The sequence below is a fragment of the Dysidea avara genome, chromosome 7 (assembly GCF_963678975.1).
Source record: "Dysidea avara chromosome 7, odDysAvar1.4, whole genome shotgun sequence".
NCBI lineage: Eukaryota > Metazoa > Porifera > Demospongiae > Dictyoceratida > Dysideidae > Dysidea > Dysidea avara.
This window is the reverse complement of record NC_089278.1, coordinates 27,432,206-27,450,268: the sequence shown is the minus strand read 5'-3', so window position 1 is coordinate 27,450,268 and position 18,063 is coordinate 27,432,206. Positions and strand designations below refer to the sequence as shown.

Below are 18,063 nucleotides of genomic sequence, written 5' to 3'. Positions count from 1 at the left end.
TCCTATGTGTAATATTTCCATACTGTCATGTTGTGCAACAAATTAAAAATTTAATTGATAGAAGCATACAGTGGATTGTTTTCTGAAGGAGAGAATTTTTGTGGATGACTGAAATTTTCATTGTAAAAAATTAATAAATCATATCTGTCTCGTCCCCAGCCACTCACTCACATGCGATCAAGTACATGGGCTACCTGTTATACAATGTTATGTCAATGTATGTGGTTAAGATTAGACTCTACCAAATCACTATGTTGCTACTCCAGACTAGAGCATCCATTTGAAAGCATGTTCAGTTGAGTATTGCCAAAACAAATTATTATTATAGGAATATAGCTACATGTACATTGATAAAGTGCAATGGAATTGATACATCATTCATTGTATAGAGGTAGAGTCAATGGTGATCAAATATTCAGTCCCAGTTGAGCAGGTTTTTTAACCTATAACAATCAGAAAATCAAATCATATATTGACAAAACAGAATTGTGTACATTACCTTTTCCCTTTCTTCCCTCTGTGTGGTCTCCTTGCTTTTATTGGCTGTGCCTCTATTACAAGACCATCAGCAGATTCCTATAGAAATAACAAAATCATTGAAGCCACTATGCAAACTTCAATACACATGTATTGCCTAAGCTCAGTGATGTATATACCTTGGGCGCACTGGGAGATATTGAGGGGTCCACAGAGATCTTCCTGGATTGTGATTGCCTTCTCTTACTGGGTAGCTCTTTAGCCTGTGGAGCTTTGTTCTCATCAGGGGTGCCACGTCGATCAACTGATCTCCGCCTAGAGTTGTTGCTCCCTGCTGCATGGTTCTGTGGAAGAATACCAATGCCATACATCATAAACTAAACATGATACTATTGCAGCAGTAGACTTTTGTCTGTTGCTAGTGAAACAGTTTACTTAATGTAGACAGCATCAAATAACCCAAAACCAATTTAATTAATTAACTGACCACATTAGGGCTATACAGAGTATAAATGCCACACAGAGAAATTAATAAATCATCAGTGGGCAATTAAATGAAACTGCCTGAGAGAAAGTATATTCGTCCATCAAATAAATTAATTGTTGTCGATTGCTACACATTAGCTACGCAGCTTTTAACATAAAGTAAATGGGTAGTATATAAATTATGCTAGTATTACAGATAATAGCTATTAGTTCTTATAACAAAAGTAGCAACTATTACATACATGTGTAATGCTTAAGTACTTCATACATTTGTACTGCACCTATAGCAAAGTAGTTGGGACAGAAAGCTTACTATATGGTGTTATAAATGATGTATATAACAGGTGTGCTCTCTGTAATATCGTTGTAGGATAATTGTGAGAATAGTGAAATTTGATCCTTAAAGTATACCTGTATTGTTTTGATAGTGAACACTTGCAGTTTATGTTAGACCGTGCATGTACCCACTGGCACACTCTATAGTACTTACCACAGATTTGAGTACTGTGTCTCTGCAGTGTACATTCTGCACGTGAACTAACAGTTTGTATCTGACTGGAAATGGTCGTCCACAGTCCAAACAACCCCTCCACTGACAACACAGTTCATTATTCAATCCATCTTGATAGATCGGTAATAAACAGATATGATCAGACTCAACGTGGTTGAATAGTTCTTTGCTGGAATTAAATCGCTGGTAGCAGCTGCTCCATTCACAAGCGTAGTCTAGAGGTACTGCCAAATTGTGGTTTTTTGGTAGCATACGACTACTCTGAGGTGCTTGGTAAGTACCACGGATGTATGGGGTGGGGTTTTTATGAGATGGTGTTGGAAATTCTGTTGCTGGGTCCATTAGGAAGGGCAAAATGTCTGCAGTAATTTCTGGATTATAATACCCACTGTCGGAATTAATAAACTGATATCCCAACATGCTGTTTAAGTTGGCACAAGCATTTTTACGTCTGCGTACTTTCTGGTGACGTCTTTGTAACTCTTGGAGCCACTCATCCAGTCTTGGTTGAGTGTCATCCATCGGTGGGGGTGTACCTCGATTAGGGGTACCCCGAGCACTTTCACACCGTGATATAGAACTTTCACAATCTGTTCTTGCATAAACTACCTCAACTGGTTTTGGGTTAGGAATTAAAGTGCCCCTTGGTGGAAGATGTCTCATGGTCACAGGACTGTCAGTGTTGTCATCTGGCTGTTGTACAATCCATCCAATTGTACGATCAACAGGATCAAGCTTTGGTATTGACTTGAGGTATGTTTCAAAACTGATCTTCCGATTCATGCCATCATCTTCATCAGCCACACTAACTTGCTTTATCAAGTTAGAAAGAACAACTTGCTTCTGGTTTTCATCATGATAGTGACTTAGCTTTCTTTCCACCTCTTTACTGAGTTTCCTTTCAACATCAGCTCCATACTTCTTCTCTAAATCTCTACTCAGTTGTCTTTGTAAATTTTCACTTAGTTTTCTCTCTGGAATTAGCAAGGTGTTATTTATGCACACATTGGGCGGTCGCTTCTTCACCACATCCTGATCTTTACAGCCACTTATCTTTTTAAAACCTTCCTTGATCGTATCGACACATGATTGTAAAGTAACCTTACGACTGTTTACAGTAGCTCGTTTGATAGTAAGGCTTGGAACTTGTAAGGTTTCGGGAGTTCCCAACTGTTGCATCGTCTCTCCGTCCACTGAATTGCTCATCGCAACGTCAGCTGTTAAATATATATACACAACATCTGTAACTCCCCAAGTGGTAAACAAACAATCTCCAACATGTAAGAATGCACTACAATAATTAGCACCGAACTGATAAATGCGCTTTACTTCTCACATCAAGGCAAATAGAATTTTTGGAATGTAATGTCTTGTACCGCTAAAAGACCACCAAAGCCGTTGTTGTTTCAAGCCAATAGTTCGATATAATGGCACAGTAAATATATGGACAAAAAAAAATAACTTACTGACAAACGAAGTCGTAAACTACTGCAGTCAGAATTTATATTGAACAAAATCTACTTACCGATAACGATCTTCTCGGTTTTGATCAGCAATATCAAGTCAGTAGATGCTATTAATGAAAGTGAAGAAGTGAAGTCAACGAACCGTATCTTCTTTCAGGAGCGGAAGTCGATTATTTCAGTAAGCCACGCCCACCCCCTGCAGGTGTCCTTTTCACGTGATCATAACGCGTCATTTTGATCACGTGTCAAAGTCAATTTCTTCCCGCCTAGCGTGAAGCACGTGTTTCCAGCAAAGAGTGGCTCTGCGGCTCGGCGATATTGAGCATACTTGATAAAGTCTTCCCGAATTGATATATAGGTGTTTCCTTCGTTGCTGCTTCCCCAGAGAGATTTTTAAGCGGAAGAAGAGAAAAGATATTTTGAAGAAACATGTCCGGGAAAGGCAAAGATTTATCAAAGTACGAAATAAGAGCTTGAATTGTCGTAATTTTGTATTTGTAACGAAGGCTGTGTTGTGTAATTGTAGTTTTGACTTGAACGAAGTGTGCACGTGGTGTATTCGAATGTTTTTAAGCATCGTGTTGTTGTTTTTTCAGGAAGAAGCTCAAAGTAGCCACTCAAGCTGATGCTGAAGACAGTAAGAACACCAGTGTGTCTATCAGCATGTTGTTTATAAACAATGTAATGCAATATCTGGTAGTCCTATTGTTGCCATTCACCATCATTCTATTGATACAGTTGACGGTAGAGAATGGGTGTTGTAGTAATGTGTTATTAGAGTTGCAAAGCGTGGCTGCATATTTGACGCATTTTAGCTGGTTAGCTTGCAACAGTCATGAACAAGAGGTTGTACTAATTCCATGTAGAACTGGCTAAATCCTGTTGTGTTCATTAGGCTACTTGCTAGTCATATCTCTAGATAAGCAACGTCACACAGATGCCATCTGTATAGCTGTTGCATGGTTGGCTATACCGCATGTTTTACCGTAAATACATTGTAATTTGCAGAAAGAAACTTGTTTGTATTAAGCCAGCATGTGATACCACCCGTCATTACCAACTAGCATGAGAAGTAAAGTATACTTAATTAATATGTCTATCTTGCCATATTGTTGGTGAATGTTTACAAATCATTGTTTTAGGTGATGAAGCAGTTGATTTACAAGACCTACGACAATATTTGAAAGTGAGCATACAAGCAGGCTGTACTTTAATTGACCGTGCATTATTATTTGAAACATTATCTACTCCATTTTGTATACAGCTACCCTTGTAATGAAATACAGCTGAGCTAGTGTGATCATCGATCATCATGGTCTCGGTCAATACATATATATCTAATGATAGAGTATTACAATATTGCTAGCAATTCTCAGCGACTATTATCAGTCAACCTTGTACGTACAAATCATCCAATCCAAATACTGTGTCGTGTTGTTTCAGGCGATGACATGTTTTTTTCATAGTACTTATGAGAGTTCATAGACCTGATTAGTACATGTGTGACTAGATTTTACAGCAAAAAAATGATCCAAATTACACATTAGGCTGAATCAAACTAACACCACCAGTGGGTAATTACACTTGTAAGTCTCAGTATTACTCAAGGCTGGCGTGTGAAACACCAAAATGCAAAAAAGTGTGATGTTTCTGGGGTCATTCCCATCCCTACCCCAGAAAAAGTTTGAAAAATTAGGTATGAAGATTCATAATTTTGGTGAAATTTTAGTGTGATGCCACTGAATATTGACCATTTGATTATACAACTTTGGGAAAGATTATCACTTGATTTGTAATATAGGAAGGCTTTAAGTATAATCCTGGGGGGGAATAGTGAACCTACGAGCCATAACCCTGTTAATCGTGTTTGTTTCTGTAATCCATGTTTCTTAATAAGTACATTTAGCACACATGTGTACACTATCTCATGGTCTATTGTTGTTATCATAATCCCCTCAGCTCTAAAGTGGTGTATAACTGTCTGCCATATATTCATGTACGTATAATAATGTTTGTGTTGTTTTATTATAGACCAAAGTGGCAAGTGAACTGGAAATGCCAAAGTAATACAACCTAATGTGTGTAGTATACAGTTTTGTGTAGTGACATTCTAAGCAATAAACTGTGCTGTGTTAGCTATGCAAGCAGGCATACATATTGCTTAATTTGCTTTTCACAATTTTCAGGCATGCCTACTTTGTGCAGCTAGGGTGGCTTTGTAAGCAGAAATCTTGTGAAGCTATGTTAGATGGCTTTAACAATCTAAACATGGACAACCAAGCTGTTCAGCGGTCGGTCATTGTGGCTTTTGGGTTGGAAAATGACAAGCTGTTTGAGCTCTGCTAGGAGTGCATCATCCTATGGACAGGGGAACATGTAACTCTGTAAACAGTGATTCAAACATGGCTGCCATGTACTAATGAATAATTTAAAATTCCATTTTTAACACATTGTAGAGAGGCACATGCTTGTGTGTGTCATGTTACTGCCACAATGAATTATTATGACACAAGGGAAGAATGGTAACACAGGCCTTAGTTCTACATTTGCTAGTGATACAAAATCACTTCATTGACTGTTCCAAGTTTTCCCTTCGAGTAGATGGCTTTCTTATCGAGCATATTTGCTACTTTCACACAAGATGGAGTAACGACCCATTTCTCTGTATCCTTGTTGCATGTAAGAATGATGTAACTAATTATATACGTCACTATCATTAGACACTGTGTTTGATTTTGTCCATAATGTTAGTAATGTAGTTAATTGCATGATCCCTTGTCCACAGGATTCAATGTGCTCCTGGTAATACTTGCCAAAATTAATTATGGCGCTGTCTCACAACTGACTGTGGTTGATATACTGCAGTTTGTGGAGGTTTACTATTATAAGGATCATGGCAATCATCACAAGCCCTAATATTTAATCCTTTACAAATATAATGATTCATGATGTAATTGATATGGAATCTGACATGTGTGTTGTCATTATTGCACAACATGATCGCTATGGGTAGATCAGCAGGAAGTGGTGGGGACGTGGGGCTAGCAAATCCTTTTGAGCAAGTGAAGTATTAACTGATTTTCTCATAAGAAATATTTGTTTACTCAAATATGTCATGCTTGTGACATTAGTGATAATTGATATTATTCAGTGATACACTTAAATGTGGCTTAATTGCTGAGCAAAAACCTAACATGTTTGCATAATTGTTTTTTAGGTAAACTCCATTGAATTACATTGGGTAATAACAATTGCTACATAACGTACATTTTAATCACTTCAGTAAACAGTGAAGAAAGACACAAATTGAAATTTTATTTTTTATTTATTAATGCTTTACAGCACAAGTGCTGGAGGTCTGTAGGACACCTGGTCCTATAACCTGCTGTTTGAAAAGTTTGAGAAAGGAGAAAAAATCCTAAGTAGCCTCGAACCTGCAGCCATCTGATTTATGCTCGAACGCTTACAGGAGTCTACCAGGCAGTCAGGATGTTTTCTCCTTGTTATTTTCATGTAATTATATCCATAGGAATTCTAGAGAGTAACTCGTTATCTCTAAGTACCCCAAGTAGAACCAAATAGACACTAGTTTATATATGCTTTACAGCACTTGTGAAGGTTTGTAGGACACCTGATAATATATTTAATATACCAATGGATTTGCCTCTTCACGGAGAGTAAGAATATCTTTTTTTTGTTTCTGTGCCATGAAACAAATGCGAGTGATGTGTGTTTGTTTACGTTGCGGTAAAATGTAACTTTATTGTTGCTGTTTCTAGGCTTAGAACATCCTTCTTGCCAAAAACGATACCTTGATAAATGTACAAGTTCATGGTGAATAAAATCACACAAAGTCCCAACTCTGTAGGCACGTAAGTCTTATGATCGATTAAACGAGCACCTGTAATTTTTCCTATATAGGTACTATATAAATTGATTGTTTTTGCTCTTGTTGTCTATTGCTATATCTTCAAAAGCTCTTACCTGAAAAGGCTGAAACTTTTAACAGCTCATTGGTTTTTCCTCTAGACAACAAAAAGGTATAAAATGGAAGTTCAAGGAAAATGTAAACAAGTTGGGTTTTACTGAGTAGGTCACATATTACAGTGTCTGGTTGAACAGTATCAAATGTGTCAAGTCCCTAAAATAGGTCATTAAGCAGTTGGTTAAAACAAATTGTTTTGTGTGGCTGGATTTAATCGGTTCAGTACCACATTAAACAATTTTTTTAAATGTAAAGAAGCATGGAGCAGTGCATGAGGTACAAACACACGAGTACCACCATGAACTATTAAGACAGTTTTTGAGTAATTACAATAAAAAATGGTTTCAACCTAAACATGTGGTAGACTCAGTTTGTGTGCTTACAATACATACTAATGTATTGATTGTTTGTATTTTAGATTGCCTGCTTCAATTCAGAGAAGAATTAATGCATTAAAAAACTTGCAGGTATGTACTGTTGTAGATTATAATTGATTGACACATACATTGTATAGTGTTCATAGCATGTGTGGTAAGTGTACACATGTCCTGCAGTATACAAATTTATAAATTTCTTTGTATAAAGTGGATATGGATGAAGGTTATGGTTATAATTTATGCAATAAACTGATTCTGGTTGTCACATTGCGTCAATGTGACTGTTTTTCTATAGTGTTTACTGTTTAGTGGACTGAACTCACAGACTGGGAAGCAAGCTCTTAACAAACCAGGCATTATCTAGCTCTTGTTAAGCTTGAGGCACCATTACTGAGTCACAGCTACTGAACTTCCTTATATACTAGGCCACGTGTGCACTAATTTATGCAAAATAAAATTGCAACAGACTAGCTGAGCAGTATAGTATGATAGTATTCCCAACAACTTGTGTAGTAAAATTATACAGTACTTAAAGGTCTAGTGGTACATATGCTGCATAAATGGTTGTAATAAATTAGTACCTGTGCAACCATCGTAATTTATAAGGAAGAGCAGTATCAGCAGGTAATGGTATATCTAGATGGCTAGATAATTCCTTATTAAGAATTTGTCTGTTTTAATCAACATTCCTCTTATTACTTTTTATGTGTATGTTTATTTAGTTGGAACACACCAAAATAGAGCAGGAGTTTTTCATGGAAGTACAAGCATTGGAAGCCAAATATGCAACCAGATTCAGACCTCTGCTGGACAGAGTAGGTTTATATTATACTTACGCACACACACACGCACACACACACACACACACACACACACACACACACAGACATACACACACACACAGACACACACACACCCGCACCATTAAGATGTTGAAAATGATGTGATATAGGCTGAGCTATATCCCTGTCCTTTTAATACAAATTTATATGATCTATTTTAACTTAGCGTATAATCAAATTAACTGTGATAATTTGTGTCCTCCTGTGTAGCGGAGTGACATAGTGATGGGTACATATGAGCCAACTGATAAGGAGTGTGAATGGAAAGATGAAGATGATGATGATGATGACAGCTCTGATAAAAACAAAAAAGATGGGGACAATGCCGTTAGTGGCTTGACTGTAAGTATAACTGGACAAGTTGGGACTACATGCAATTAAGCACATAAATATTGGCAATACAACAATATTGTGTTTACCTTTATTGTTACATCTCTAATTTTTCCTCCTTTAAATGTGTTGGTGTGCCCTAGCAATTAGTAATCGAACAAATGCTTGTACGGTGCCAGCTTTCCCATTATTGTAATTTTCTCAGGATGATATGGCAAAGGTAGCTATGGAAAGTAGTGCAGACCCTGCTGCTCAGCCTGATACTGTAGCTAATAAAGAGAATGAACCTGGTGTGTGTGTGCGTGTGTGTGTGTGTGTGTGTGTGTGTTTTGTATAGTGTGTATGTCTGTGTGTGTGTTTTGTATAGTGTGTATGTCTGTGTGTGTGTGTGTTTTGTATAGTGTGTATGTCTGTGTGTGTGTCTGTGTGTGTGTGTGTTTTGTATAGTGTGTATGTCTGTGTGTGTATGGTGTAGGTGTGTAAAATACTGTGTATGTGTGTAATGTGTATGTTTTATATTACTCCCATTTATAGAGCCAGTTGGAATTCCAGATTTTTGGTTGACAGTATTACAAAATGCTGAAATGTTAACAGACATGATTAAGGTTTGAAACTGCACACATTAGCACACGTTGTCTATATCACATATACTCACAGTGGGACCTAGCTGTTAATGTACGTAGGCAGTAGGCAATGAGAACACCTACACTTAATCCTAACACTAAGCTTAAGGCCCCAAAGTAACTCAATAGCACATAGCTACAGTGAAAATCAGTGTTGGTCCTATCATCCAGGTTTCACTGTACTGTCCTAACAAAGTGTTATTAATAGAACTTTGTTTATATCAGGAACATGATGAGCCACTGCTTAGTCATTTAATAAATGTGAAAGCAACTTATGCAGATCAACAGGGTCTAGTGAGTTATAATGATGTTTTGTCTAATAACAATAATAGTTCTTTGTTGTATGGTAGCGAATTTAATAATAAATTAGTGTGGCAATGTAATTCATACAAGGATACACTGATATGGCTTTTCCTGCGCTGTCAAACATGACCTAGTCTGAGAAACAGTCTTATCCCCTATTTCTTATGAGTATTGAGAAATGTGAAAATTTAGTGTGTTGTAGCTTCCCAATGGTTGAAATTTTGTGTACCAAATTTTCACACGTTTTACACAAGTGCCTTACCTTTCAGAGCATCCTCTGTACAAGGAGTTAACAGCTAAGTTTGCCACACATTTTAATAATTTTTAACTTGATGAGATCACCAATAGGGGTGGAGGAGGTTGGTTACAAAATAAAAGAATGCATAGTGATGAATTAGGCCAAATTATGTGGTTTAAATGAAAGGAAATTCACAGCACATGGTCTTTATTCAATGCTATGGAGCACAGCTGCATACAGCTATCCCCAGGGGCTGGCTAGAGTTCCATTGAGGCCTCATATCGCTTGTACAGCTTGCCACTGTGTTTAGGAAAAGCAGCTAGCAAAACCATACCACACTGGTCTGGCTGAAATTTGAGAGTTTATTCATGTACAGTGTAGCTTTGTGTTCGTGGCAAAAAAAAATCTAATCTGCTGTTATGGGTGAAGACCGATTTTCCCAGAGCCAGTCACAAATGTAATCAGTTAATTAAGATCTACATCAGGTATACTTCATATGAATTTATCAAGTTTTAGTTTTGTTACAAACATGGCTGCCTGATACATGGATATATTCTTGTATGTATTACTAAGTTACATTTACTCCTATTTACTCAGGATTTTACCTTGGAGTTCCACTTTACAGATAATGAGTACTTTACTAACAAGGTGAGTACATCACTTAACATACTACTGGCTCTAGTGTTGGGCTAACAGTTTAAGTCTAAATGTGATCTAAATGTTTGTATGAAAGTATTGCATTAAGTTAGAGAAAATTGAGTAGAATTGATGGTGTAATTTCTCTCCACTGAAATGGATGGCAACCGACAATGAGTGAATTGTTTTTAAGCCTTTCAAAAGTTTGCTGATGTGAATTTAAATAAATCCAATGCCATTTTGTGTCGCGGCATAGGTCATGATGCATTCAAGCCCACATGCACTATGAAGTGCTAGTTAAAATGTTTTTATTAAAAGCAGTGACACTACCTGTTGGAAGTACCAGATCATACATCAACGATCCTATTATAATCATTTATAATCAGTGTTACTGTTGGCGTGAAAACTGTGACTGCCATGCATTGTGATCACTATAAGCCCCATTTCACCACAACAGCTGGGTTTTTTCAATCTAGAATTATACCGTTGCAAACAACAAAGTAGAACTGAAATATGTATTGCGTCCTGTTGCACCCCTTCCTGTACAGAGACTATATTGGTTCACGTGAAACTCTTGCAGTGTTTGAGCAATACAAATTATATATTCAAGTGGGCTTGTCCTATAACACTCCCTCCCCCCTGATTTTGTGTTCTTAGTATATGTTTCATATTGACATCATATATACATACATACTCAGGTACTCACAAAAAGTTATGTGGTGGAATGCAAGGTGGATGAGAATGATCCATTTTCATTTAAAGGTCCTAGTATCATCAAAACAGCTGGGTGAGTTACCGTGAGTGGTAATTGGATATAAGGATTTTTAAAAATCACCAAAACTCGAATTTTAGACTTGACTGACTGACTGACCACAGTCGCAAGCCTAGAGGCCTAATGAAGCAGTGCACGGCCACCATTTTACGCTACAATAACAAACTCACCAGTGGGGTGTGCCTTCTGGGGTTCCAATGAGTGTGTGCCCTCTGCGCCTTGTATTTTCTTTTATCTTCAATCAGGCTGCTTGTCTTCTTCATCCGATGAACCATATTGAGGCGTTGATTTTCCATATCAACATGCACTTTCTTTAAGCAACATAATAGATGCCACAAGATTATTTAAGGTGCTTAAATGCTACTGTACGGTACGGAGGTACCGGTACTAGATAGCCATCTGTATCTTCACGATAGGTCACACCCATTCTTTATTCTACGCATTATCAATTGAAACCACAATGACCATACCCCTTTTACACTACCTGTATTTATATCGGAATAGCTAGTGACCACATGCCTTCGAGTTGGTAGGCTGAGTGGTAGGCTGACTTGGGATGCTCTAATAATCAATTGAAACCATAATTACCACGCCCCTTTTCAAACATATATCTTTGCAGGCTAGCTGACTCGAGATACTCTAATACAATAGTCACCCTAATAGAACAGTTACATGTTTATAGCTAGCTGTATGCTTTAACAAAAAAAACTAACTAGTATATTAAAAAATTATATATATATAAAATGAAGCAGGGATCCAAGTGATAAAAAGTAGTGAAACAAGAGATGAACGATGGTAGCTATTACAGCATAGCTCGGTGAGAAATCCTACTTTGGCATGGTATAGCAATTATTTTGTGTTCAATGACAAAGTAGGGATTTCCCACTGAGCTATGCTGTAATAGCTACCATCGTTCATCTCTTGTTTCACTACTTTTTAATGCTTGGATCTAGAGGTGGGCGATAGCAAAATTTCCACAAGACGATCAATAGAAATGAATATATCACGATAACGATATGTATCACGATAGTATCTAAATAACAGATCAGTAGCTAGCTGTTTGTACAATTGAGAATTTTGTGCAAACTTGTTAATTTATACATTGTTTACACCTAAACATTGCTTGTTTCTTGTGAAAAGGCAAGAATATGGTTCATGAATAGAATTACTAGTAGTCATTTAGAAGTGTCATATCCACCATGATAGTGCAGAGGCTAAATATTACGATACGGTTTGAAAATTAATGTCACGATACTCGATATTTTTTTACTATTGCCCAGCTCTATATGGATCCCTACTACATTTTTAAATTATAATTTTTAATATACTATGAATATATATCACGATATACAGTATACCCATAACGGTTGGGCAGTAAGAACAGTAGTTCAAAGAGCCAATGCAATTACACTTGTAATAGATTCAACCTTAAGACTAATTAAGTATTGTAACTTGTAAGCTATCACTGCATTGCATTGACCATTGTAAACATATCTGTGTATTTACCTAGCACCTTTTAGAATGGTAGAAAGGATACTAGATTTGATGTACATGCAGAGTTGGGATCGTTACACTGAAAATGTAACTAGTTACATATTACTCATTACTTTTACGTGATGTAGTGCGCTACAGTTACATATTACTTACTGAAAAAAGGAACGAGTTACATACTCGCTACTCTGAGGGCTGTAACTAGTAATAATATTACATATTACATTTGTTCGTTACAAACTATAATGTAAGTCCAACCTTTTAAATACAAGCTACCAGCCTACAACTACTACAAGTGACACGAGCAAGACACATGGTGTAGTTCAGCCACAAATACATACTTTTTTGTTGTATCTTGGCCTCAAGGGCACTCCCCATACACTTTGTTCAGGCCTATAACGCTATCTCCAGTCTTTTGTCTGGACCCAAAGTGCAATCAATCATGTGCCTGGATACAATGCGCATTAAAAGGACGTAACGAGTTACATTCGTTACAATTTCTGGATATACTTGCTACTTTGTCATGTAACGTGTTATATTACTCGTTACTGTAAAAGTAATATTATTACGTAACATGTTACCCCCAACTCTGTGTACATGTTACCAGAATATCTAATGGTATAACTGCACTCTCAATGAGGGTGCAGTGCAAGGCTTGGCAAAACTAGAAACACCATTTTACAAGCTTACATACATAGTACTGGGTAGGTCACATGAGCTCTATCACAAGAATAATTTCTAGCTATCATATCACGACATAAATATATCATGATAGAAAATATATTCATTATATTTCCCAACACTAGTGTACATATTTGTTATCTCTTGTGTTCATAGCTGTAAAATAGACTGGAAAAAAGGGAAGAATCTTACAGTTAAAACTGTAAAGAAGAAGCAAAGACATAAAGGTAAGTTTATTAATATTTACCAACAACCTCTGCTTTGATGTTTTCATGATTTTATTTTAATGTTTTTATGAGTTTTGTCCACATGTGGTGTTTGTTTGCTATTGTAGGACGTGGACAAACTAGAACCGTCACCAAAACTGTCCCCAATGAGTCGTTCTTCACTTTCTTTGATCCACCAGAAGGTGAATAAACACATGGATTGAATCAATAGACCATGTTTTTCAGGTTTCTTGCAAAAATCAAAACATAAACGTGATCCCCGGCGTGCAAGCACGTGAATAATTGCACGCTAGAGAAGGTGGAGAACATCTTAAAGTCTATTCCTGGTGGAGAAGAAGTTATTGAGAAGTTTTGTATGGTGTTCCTGAACCTGAGAAACACGGTAGCTATTCCTGCAAAATTCAAATAATTACACGTGAATGTATGCACATGATCTTATTCCAATTTGTACTTTCACAAGAAACCTGAAAAACACGGTACATGTTACTGTACATGTTGTATGTGGTACCAACCTCCTCCTGGTGAACCTGGTAACACACTACTTGTAGGTGTAATGGTGGTATCTCTGTCCCTGATCATGTGGTGATGACCAGAGACCAGCCAGGAGTACAGGTGGTACTACAGTTTTGTGTATGACATTGGGTGTGTTTTCCTGCTCTGACTCGCAATACCTTAGTAGTGCACAGGTGCCAGTGCTAGTTCACTGGATAAGCGTAACCATCTAACACAGTATTTGCTTGTGTGTGTGTGTGTGTGTGTACGCGTGTACACCAATTACACTGCTGATAATTTGTATAGCACCACAGCAAGATGATGATGACGACGATGATGGAGATGAAGATTATGTGAGTGTGCATATTATGGTAACATATCTAGTGATGGTGCAGTTATGAAAACATTGGTCTATAAGTGAATTATTACATTGCAGTGATAGTACACACTCATATTGCTTCACATTGTACACATGTATTGCTGAAATTTTTTTTTTTGCATGTGCTGTGCAGCTTGTAATGGAAGCACTAGAAGCTGATTTTACTAGAGCTGAATATTTTAGGGACGAGGTCATACCAGAGGTATAGTCATCATATGATGAACATGTGATCACCATGTGGTGTGTAGGCAGTGTTATTCTTTACTGGAGAGAAGATGGAGGATTATGATGAAACAGATGAGGAGGAGGATGACGATGATCTAGAAGATGAGGTAAGTCAGGAACCTGACCTGTTTTGTGCTCTGAACATGTCATTATGACAGTGTCTATAAACGGTACGGTCGTACCGTTTAAGTAGGAATCCATGTGAAATTTTCGCGCGCCGCCCAAAATCGCGCCTTTAAAAATCATCCTAGAGATATCTTACGAGACGAAAATCACCTTTACGGAATAGTACTAGTCCATATAATACATAAAACAGCATTAAATGCAACAAAACGCTTACAGGTGGCCGGATACAGAATTTTAAAAATCGCCAAAACTTTGAATTTTAGACTGACTGCCTGACTGATCACAGTCGCAAGCCTAGAGGCCAAACGAAGCAGTGCACCGCAACCATTTTACGCAACACTAGCAAACTCACCAGTAGGATGTGCCTTTTGGGGTTCCGACGAGTGTGTGCCCTCTGCGCCTTGTCTTTTCTTTTATCTTTCAATCAGGCTGCTTGTCTTCTTCTTCATCCAACGAAACCATATTGAGGCATTAATTTTCCATATCAACACTTTCTTTAAGCAGCATAATAGACGCCATAAAATTATTTAAGACGCTTAGACTATGCTACTGTACAGAGGAATAGATTATATTCCTTACTGATATAATCTATGACGGAGGGTACTGTATGAGGTACTGGTACTAGCTAGCTTCACGATGGGTCACAAGACCACGCCCATTCTTCATTCTATGCGTTATCGATCTACCGATTGAAACCACAATGACACACCCCTTTTGCGCTAGCTGTATTTTAGTGACCACACACCTTCAATTTGGAAGGCTGACTCGACATACTCTACAATCGATTGAAACCACGCCCCTTTTTTGGCAAGCGCACATCTTGCAGGCTGCCTCGAGATACTCTAACACAGCAGTCACCCTAATAGAACAGTCACATGTTTATAGCTAGCTGTATGCTTTAACAAAAAAAACTAAACAAACTAGTATATTAAAAATTATAAATTTAAAAATAAAGTAGGAATCCAAGCAATAAAAAGTAGCGAAACAAGAGAAGAACGATGGTAGCCATTACAGCAAAGCTCGGTGAGAAATTCCTACTTTGGCATTGACCACAAAATAATGGCTATATCATGCCAAAGTAGGGATTTCCCACCGAGCTATGCTGTAATGGCTACCATCATTCTTCTCTTGTTTCGCTACTTTTTATTGCTTGGATTCCTACTTTATTTTTAAATTTATAATTTTTAATATACTATATTATATATCATACCCCTGGAATTTTTTTTGCATGAGCAAACTTTCACAAATTGTAATACCACTAGTTTTCATGGCACCCACGGGAACTATAAACTATAAAATTCAATTTGTCCAGCTTGTAAAACTACAAAATATGTTTATCACACAAACGTTTTTCAGTTATAGTATTCAGTCAATATCATCAGGGGAGGTCGATCAATGATAATATCCCTATATGTGACCCGGTGAGCAAAAACCCAACGTGTTTGCATAATTCTGTTTTAGAGATAAATGCCATTGAAGTACATTGGGTAAAACACGTGCTACATAAATAATTTTACACAAAAGTTTAATTACTTCAGTAAGCAGTGAAGGAAGACTTGAATCAAACAATCTAATATAGCAATGGATTCGCCTCTTCATGGAGAGTAGGAATATCTTTGTTTTGTTTCTGTACCATGGAGCAAATGTGAGTTACGTGTGTTTGTTTACGTTGCAGTAAAACGTAACTTGATTGTCACCATTTTTAAGCTTAAACAGCCTTCTTGCTTGATAGCATGGGTGTATTTAAGTCGAAAACTATACCTTGTTGATGAATGCCCCAGTTCATGGCGAATTGAATGGCACAAGTCCCAACTCCATAGCCCATTGCAGTGTACAATATAAGGGAACATTATTGCTCGGACAGAATGGCCAACCAAAAGTAAATTTGATTGGCCATTTCTGAAATTGCATGGCCATAAGAAAGGTGTACCCCACAGTGTGAAGCACAAGCCTTTTAGGGGGTCTGGAGGCATACCCACCCCCAGGAAATTTTTGAAAATGGATCACTCTGATATTGAATGAGACCACTTTAAACTACTCATCACTGAATTTTATACGCATACATTTTACAGAGAATTAATTGTATTTATCAGCAATGCATGTACTAAATTTGTATTGCTTCACCTATGAGTCAATGTATTGTACAGCCACTTTGTGGACTTAGCTGGGCTAAATGCTTTGTTACAAGTGGTGTTGAGTCAACACAGATTGATTTATAACTACCCAACTAGCTATTGCTAAAGTTTCTCTTGTGAATTGCAGTATATTGAAACTTACTCTCGAACTTGCTGCGTGCAGTACACCTTTATCACCTGACTTTCACTACACTCTCTCCAGCCAGTGCATTCTCTACACGTTGTTACCACAAAACAGCTGTCTTATACTTAGTAATACCGTACCTCAACTTTGTACACATTACTTTCTTTTCTTCTGGAAAGCGCCACTTGTGTAGTCAGTGTAGTAATTGATCCTTCACAATATCAACTGTATCCCACAATTGATAATTTGGATAAACATGAGGTGCAGTGCTCTAGCTTACGCATGCGCATCGAGTCGATGCTTTGATGGGATCAAAACTTCACACAGCAATTAAATACCTTTGATAAGGAAAGGTAACGATACGACAATAATAATAATATATGTTATAAAGACTAATAATAAAGAATTACAGTTGTGAAAATTTTGATTGGTACAAATGGCCGACCAACGGCTGCATCGATCGGTCAACAGCATCACTTTGTCAGAAAATGGCCGACTGTTATACTGTACTCTGCATTGCACTCAAGAGTTATGATCGATTAAACTAGCACCTGTAATTTTTTCCCGTATAAGCACTGTACAAATCAATTGCTTGTTGTCTATCGCTATAACTCCAAAACCACTTACCAGAAATTTAACAGTCCATTGGTTAAAACAAAATGTCATAAAACAAGATTTGAGGAAAATGCAAACAAGTTGGGTTTTGCTCAGTGGGTGATGATGGTTCAGTATGTGATTATACAACTGAGCATCACTGCTGTCATTGCTAATGTTTGCCAATAGATATGTCCCACGTGGGTTAGCAGTGAGCAAAGCGGACACCTACATTTATTATTAGAATGTACAAGATACCAACCTCTCCTGCCATACTTAACAATCCTTCTGTTTGTCAACTTGTACTGTTTCATTTTAGGACGATGACAAATTTGCTGATCCTGATCCTGACAATCCACAGGTACATGGTTTCTTGTTATTTTTGTAAATATAATTGTTTTTGTTGTTACAGGGTCAGAAGCCAGCAGAATGCAAACAGCAATAACAACATCTATTATTATTATTATTGTCATGCATTAACACGAGTATTGAAATGTCTCGTTTTATCCACTTATTGTACATAACTGTAATATTTGTTTTATA

General features: G+C 37.3%; 2 protein-coding genes across 2 annotated transcripts; one reads left to right on the top strand and one right to left on the bottom strand.

Annotated features, from left to right (window-relative positions):
* Positions 1 to 301: 301 nt before the first annotated feature.
* On the bottom strand, positions 302 to 3,155 carry LOC136261543 (uncharacterized). The gene is made up of 5 exons (XM_066055558.1): positions 3,000 to 3,155; positions 1,454 to 2,691; positions 657 to 821; positions 500 to 576; positions 302 to 443 (listed from the first exon to the last, which is right to left on the bottom strand). The coding sequence occupies exons 2-5, from the start codon at positions 2,678 to 2,680 to the stop codon at positions 416 to 418; spliced, it is 1,497 nt and encodes a 498-aa protein (XP_065911630.1). The 5' UTR covers positions 2,681 to 2,691; positions 3,000 to 3,155; the 3' UTR covers positions 302 to 415.
* A 7-nt stretch (positions 3,156 to 3,162) lies between these two features.
* On the top strand, positions 3,163 to 18,061 carry LOC136261544 (nucleosome assembly protein 1-like 1-A). Its single transcript, XM_066055559.1, has 19 exons — positions 3,163 to 3,398; positions 3,537 to 3,577; positions 4,083 to 4,126; positions 4,972 to 5,003; positions 7,344 to 7,392; positions 8,025 to 8,117; positions 8,355 to 8,486; positions 8,680 to 8,764; positions 9,009 to 9,079; positions 9,323 to 9,391; positions 10,236 to 10,286; positions 10,973 to 11,061; positions 13,375 to 13,445; positions 13,553 to 13,627; positions 14,244 to 14,290; positions 14,450 to 14,518; positions 14,565 to 14,648; positions 17,840 to 17,881; positions 17,933 to 18,061. Exons 1-19 carry the CDS (start codon positions 3,370 to 3,372, stop codon positions 17,963 to 17,965), a joined length of 1,206 nt encoding a protein of 401 aa, XP_065911631.1. The 5' UTR covers positions 3,163 to 3,369; the 3' UTR covers positions 17,966 to 18,061.
* The last annotated feature ends 2 nt before the right edge of the window (positions 18,062 to 18,063 follow it).

What these genes read in the sequence shown, in the direction of transcription:
- LOC136261543 (XM_066055558.1), bottom strand. Translation starts at nt 2,680, where the DNA reads ATGAGCAATTCAGTGGACGGAGAGACGATGCAACAGTTGGGAACTCCC. An exon ending in ACACAGTACTCAAATCTGTG is followed by an intron (nt 822 to 1,453) that starts GTAAGTACTATA and finishes ATTCTTCCACAG; the next exon opens with AACCATGCAGCAGGGAGCAA. An exon ending in AGAGGGAAGAAAGGGAAAAG is followed by an intron (nt 444 to 499) that starts GTAATGTACACA and finishes TGATTGTTATAG; the next exon opens with GTTAAAAAACCTGCTCAACT.
- LOC136261544 (XM_066055559.1), top strand. Translation starts at nt 3,370, where the DNA reads ATGTCCGGGAAAGGCAAAGATTTATCAAA. An exon ending in TAATAAAGAGAATGAACCTG is followed by an intron (nt 8,765 to 9,008) that starts GTGTGTGTGTGC and finishes TCCCATTTATAG; the next exon opens with AGCCAGTTGGAATTCCAGAT. An exon ending in CTGATCCTGACAATCCACAG is followed by an intron (nt 17,882 to 17,932) that starts GTACATGGTTTC and finishes TTGTTGTTACAG; the next exon opens with GGTCAGAAGCCAGCAGAATG.